At 41.0% G+C, this 5,903-nt stretch overlaps 1 protein-coding gene across 1 annotated transcript; it reads right to left on the bottom strand.

Moving 5' to 3' along the window:
* Positions 1 to 2,913: 2,913 nt before the first annotated feature.
* LOC147632524 (fe(II)/2-oxoglutarate-dependent dioxygenase 4-like) lies at positions 2,914 to 4,023 on the bottom strand. The gene is made up of 3 exons (XM_086806877.1): positions 3,878 to 4,023; positions 3,522 to 3,748; positions 2,914 to 3,306 (listed from the first exon to the last, which is right to left on the bottom strand). The coding sequence occupies exons 1-3, from the start codon at positions 3,989 to 3,991 to the stop codon at positions 3,126 to 3,128; spliced, it is 522 nt and encodes a 173-aa protein (XP_086663003.1). The 5' UTR covers positions 3,992 to 4,023; the 3' UTR covers positions 2,914 to 3,125.
* Between the last annotated feature and the right edge of the window lie 1,880 nt (positions 4,024 to 5,903).

The raw sequence follows: 5,903 nt of genomic DNA, 5'->3' as shown, positions 1-5,903 counted from the left end.
GATTTGCTTTTAATATTTATTCACATTGCTTACACAAATATTGCTTCTGTTTTGGTCCAGTGCACTATGTTCAATGCTATATGGTGTGAAGGCAAGCATTTTCGAACATAAAGAATTGATGAAAGGAGGAATACACAAGATTGCGGTGTCATTAGTAGCTTTGAGGGAGCTAATGGAAAAATGGATGATTATTGTGGCACAATCCAAGACATATTTAGGCTTGACTTTCATCGCTTCTTTGTGTATGTTTTGGATGTCAAATGGCAAATGAACGTGGTGGAAAAAGGGCTTAATGCAACGATAAAATGCCATGCAAGTGGCTATGTAACTATTGACTCTACAAAGTTTTGGCAAACAAAGAAAGATAGGCTTGTATTGCCACAACAATGTGAGCAGGAATGCATATGTTTACTAATGTGTTTCATGTACATATATATCTAAGCTCGCGTACCCCTTGACTTTTGATATGCTAATTAATTACTACAGTATGTGTATTTGAGTAGGTTATCTATCTGCCAATGGTGCATGACATTAAATGGTGGTACGTCATCCCTATTGCACCACGTTCCAAAGTGATGTATAATACATTCACTGATATGGAGCATATGGAGGATGTAACAAGCCGCAATGAAGATGATGTCGAACATGCCAATGAAGATGTTATGATCGATGATCTGCAAGAAATAAGAGATGATCATGATAATGAGGATGAGCGTGCCATTTCTCATGATCATGAGGATGACCCTACCATTGAGGATGATGGTGATGTTGATGAGGCTGATCAGGGCATCGATACCATTATCAATGGATAGAATATCGATAGTGGAATAAATTTAATCGTAGCCTTACAAATTGATCAAATGGATATTGATGTTGATCGTTTGGCAAGGATGGATCTTATTGAATATGAGATCGAACCCTAACCAATCCATCACTGTATCGTTCTAAATTGATGACATTTCTATTGTATATGTTGTCTTTTAATCATCATCTCATGATTTATTTTTGAATATATTTCATTGTTGTAAATACATGTAGTGGGATTGTGTAATGATATATACTGTAATGTACTATGAGATGGTTTAAAGAAAATTATTTTAAATTTTGTAAGGGAATGGAGTTTTTCTTAATAAAGTTCTCGCGTGTAATAATGCGTGTATATACACGCACTCATACACGCGTTTCTGAAAGCAGTATACACACGAATTTAGATGCCAATATACACGCGCTGGTAGATGCGTTTCTGAAACCAGTATACACGCGAATTTAGATGCCAATATACACGCGCTCGATACTACTCATATACATGCGTGACTATACACGCGCCCGTAACTTATCGCGTGTATTGAACGCGTGTATGGCAGCAGTGTCTTGTAGTGGTTCTTATATGGTTTGTATGCTACATGTGTCATGTTTACTTTATGGACTTTTTATTCAATAGGACACTATTTCAAAAATGCTTGTGCTCTCGAGGATTCTGAAGACCAAAGATAAAGACAAAACTTGTTTTTCAAAGGCTGGCTACTCATATGGAGAAGAAGAAGTGTAGCACCATCTAGTGGAACATCATGAGGCCTACTTTTCTTTTGGAGATTATGCGTTTTGATGTTCCATGGAACTCGTCTATTTAGCTCTCACTTTATTTCCCTTATTTGTTTTAAGGCTTAAATACTTTTCTTGTGGCATTGTAAACCAAGGAGCTTTTGATGTACCATCTTTCTATATGGGCATCTTCTGTTTATGAATCACTGACTTTTATTTTAAGGCTTAAATACTTTTCTTGTGGCATTGTAAACCAAGGAGCTTTTGATGTACCATCTTTCTATATGGGCATCTTCTGTTTATGAATCACCGACTTTTATTTTATGGAGCCTCACCTTGGTCATCATACCCATAATATCTTAAGCTTTGTATCCAATTTTTTATTGTGGGAGGGGAATTCAATCCTAGGACATCTTAGCTATCTTATTAAATCTTTACCCATGTTTGGTGGTTATTTCTACCATTTATCCTTGCTGTAAGTGCTCTTTGGTGAAGAAGATTTACCAAGCATCTAGCCTACCATTTTCTCTTAATTTAGGAGCATCCCCTAGCGTCTCTCAACATTTGGAATCTACCTCTTTTAGGTGCTCAATTATCTCCACTATTTTAGCCTAGCTACTCTCCACCTTTACACCTCATAGGTGATAAAAGTAGAGCTTGGCTCTCTCTCAATGTACTTGCCTATATATTAGGCCTCTCATTTTCAACAAGATATGTTCTCATTTTACAACTTAATCTCGCCCACATTTTTCTCATTTAGTTAGTGCATTCTTACTGACTTCAGCTTAGTTTGATTATGCTAAAGAATGAGGTTTAATGTGTGCTCCGATCCACCTTGAATCCAACAAGGTGTGTGTGTGTGTGTGATTTGTATAGGTCAAAGGATAAGGCTACTAGCCTACAAATGTATGTACTCATGAAACGGTTTCATCATTAATCGATCAACCATCATTGAGTCATGTAATACTTTCTCTCAATTGAGCTTTATCATATCATCTCTCTCTCTCTCTCTCTCTCTCTCTCTCTCTCTCTCTCTCTCTCTCTCTCATGTATCTATCTCACTCACCTTGTGCACAACTCGTGACCACCATGCAATTTGTACAATGCCTAGCCTTTGATATTTTTTTGTGCAAAACCTCAATCAAGGAGTTGCCAAAACCCTCTCTCTCTCTCTCTCTCTCTCTCTCTCTCTCTCTCTCTCTCTCTCTTTGTGTTTGTGTCTTTGGCATATGTGTCTCACTCACCTTGTGCATAGCTCATGGAATTAATACAATGCCTAGCCTTTGATGTTTTTATCACAAAACCTCAATAGAGGACTTGCTAGACCTCCATAACCTGACATTTAGTTGTTTGGTAAAAATATATAAGATCTTGACTAAGAAATGACTCATAAGATGGAAAGCATGTCATAATGACCCATTTGGTGAGTGAGAACATTTGGGGAACCTTATCTTGCTATCAACCTTCTCAAAATGACATTACTAATAAGTACTTGATCTCTTGTGTAAAGATTATTAATGCCTCTTACACATGACCAGCAACAATGCATGACACTACTAATAAGTAAGCAATGCATGAAACTACTAAGTACTTGATCTCGTGTAAAGATTAAAACATACCCAGAATTTACGAGTGAAATCATCCACAAGAAGAAGAAAATATCGAGCCCCTCTAACATATTCAACCTCCATGGGTCCAACAAGATCTACATTGATAAGCTCTAGTCTTTGGGTTGCTCGATGAGTGGCCTTCTCTAGGCTTTCCCTACACACATAACCATCCAAACAAGACCCACATTGGTCATACATTTCCTTATTCAAAGATCCGAAAAGAATGGTGAGCTTTGCTTTTATAGCAAGTGAGCTCTATGTTTTGTGCAATGATCCGATCAACCCAAAGTGTTAAGTAGCACAATGTCGTCCTTATTAAACAAAAGTAATCCTCAATTAATGACCCCTAATAACAGTTCAAGGCACTACCCGAAGATTTCACGGGAGTCTTGGAAGCCGTCGCAGATGCCAGGGCGGCGGCGCACCTTCAGGATTTCCAGCCAGTTGGTGGTGAGCTCGTTGCTCATGAAGTTCATGCCATCGTCCCGCCTCGTCGTTGTGAAAGCCCGCTTGGCCTCGGCCGGCTGCTCGTAGAACTTCCGAGCGGCCACCCACATGCCCTCGATCACGCGATCGCGCACCCCGTGATGCACCACCTGCTCATTATTATCATACGACGATACTGACTGATTAATAAATCAATCAAGCGAATACCTCCCTCTCAACAAAATATGCTGCTTGACATAAATAAGGAGGTAGTGTGTGTGTGTGTGTGTGTGTTATACCTGGAAGCAGCCCCACTCCTCGCACGCACGGGAAAGCTCCTGCAGCACAGCGCTGCGCCCATCGCCTAACAAGCCCTGAATGTCGATGGTGGGAGGAACTTCGCGAGCCGCCATGTCGATGTCGGTAGTGTGTGCTCTCTAATGATAATAATAATAATAGTTAGGATTTTCCCTTAGTGTAAAGGAAAAAAAAAAATACCCACTGGCTGGCTGCTGCACGAGATAAAAGGATAAGTTATTTGCTGAGCTCATTAACCATGATTACCCATGCGTGTACCAAGGAGCCACTTTCAAAGAGTACATGATGCGCTACTTCGATACAAGTCTACCGAACCATAAGAAAGGCTTTGAATTTGCCAAGGCTCTTCCGGAGAGATCAATGAATGAAATGGAACAATAATTATCTTGATTTATTAGTTATGTTCATTTTTCTTTGGACATATATGGAATATTTATTTGGCCTTTGTGTTCTTATATGGTTTGTATGCTACATGTGTCATGTTTACTTTATGGACTTTTTATTCAAGAGAACACTATTTCAAAAATGCTTGTGCTCTCGAGGATTCTGAAGACTAAAGATAAAGACAAAGCTTGTTTTTCAAAGGCTGGCTACTCATATGGAGAAGAAGAAGTGCAGCACCATCTAGTGGAACATCATGAGGCCTACTTTTCTTTTGGAGATTATGCTTTTTGATGTTCTAGGGTGGTTGCAAGATGAGGGTACTCACTTTCGTTCACTCTCTCCAAAATTGGGACATCCATCCATCTCGGGCGGAGTACCTCGATCGTGATAGTACCGCGAATCAAAAGACGACACGTGCCTCCCGAGCCTAAATCGACATATCTCGATCGAGATGCCAACTAATGCCACGCTAGCAGGTCCGGCTTTCCAGGCGTCATCCATGTCACCAATACATGTCACCGCCACCACAATATCTCGATCGAGATATCTATGCCACTCGGATCCACATCAGGGCCACGCTGTATCCCCGTAGGCATATTTGACTAGCACATCTCCATCGTCCACGTATCTCGAACGAGAAATATACATCCAATCGCGACCATTCATTGTTCGAGGTAATCGAATACAATCTCCACCGTCCCCGTATCTCGATCGAGATACTGAGCTCAAATCTCAGCCGTCCAAATATCTCGATCGTGATACAGAGATTCAATCTGCACCGTCCGAATATCTCGATCGAGATACATAGATGCAATATCCACCGTCCAATTATCTCGATCGAGATATGGAAAAGCAATCTAAACCGTCCATTCACGTACGCTGGAAGATGCGATCTCGGCCGTTTAAATATCTCGATCGAGGTATATAATGAATCTTGACCGTCGAGATACCTTGTCGTGGTAATGCCTTTAAATCGTGGCCGTCCATCTACCTCGATTGAGATATTAATATCAAATCTCAGCCCGTCGATCCTTCCCCAACCCTAGAATTAGGTGTGTATCTTGGCCGTATGTTGCACTAACCCTAATATCCAGAGCGTTAATCTTGCAAACCCTAAATTGCATGATGTTTCCGAACCTCGATCGAGGTTATAAAACCGGAAAACTTTTTTTTTGCCTCATTTTCACAAGTCGTTTTCACTCCCTTGCTCTCTCTTGATTTGGATTAGTGTTAGTGAGCCCATTAGCTTTGTTTTTAGCTTCATTAGTGCTACTTAGCACTAAGCATTAGACCTTTCACATTAGACCCTTCACATTGGACCCTTCACATTGGGCTTAGGTTTTAGCATGGAGGGCCACGAGGAGGGCCACGAGGAGGGCCGCTCATCTATTGCGAACCTCATCGCGGAGAAAGACCGTGAGTTAGCGGCTATCCGTAGGAGTGCTAGAGACACTCCGTCTACATTACATATCGTGGCAGACTTGGAGGCGATGCTTGCGTCCCTTCGTAGCCTTCACGATATTGTTTATGTAGATGAGTGGATAGCCCACCATCGCGCCGCTCCGGTGTCACATGGCCTGACATATCGTCAGGTCTGTGATCTTGCTCCTATTAGGGATGGGG

This window comes from Cibotium barometz, chromosome 13, assembly GCF_041138505.1.
Source record: "Cibotium barometz isolate CiBa-2024 chromosome 13, ASM4113850v1, whole genome shotgun sequence".
Lineage (NCBI taxonomy): Eukaryota > Viridiplantae > Streptophyta > Polypodiopsida > Cyatheales > Cibotiaceae > Cibotium > Cibotium barometz.
The sequence above is the reverse complement of the archived record's forward strand: the minus strand, read 5'-3'. Positions and strand labels throughout refer to the sequence as shown.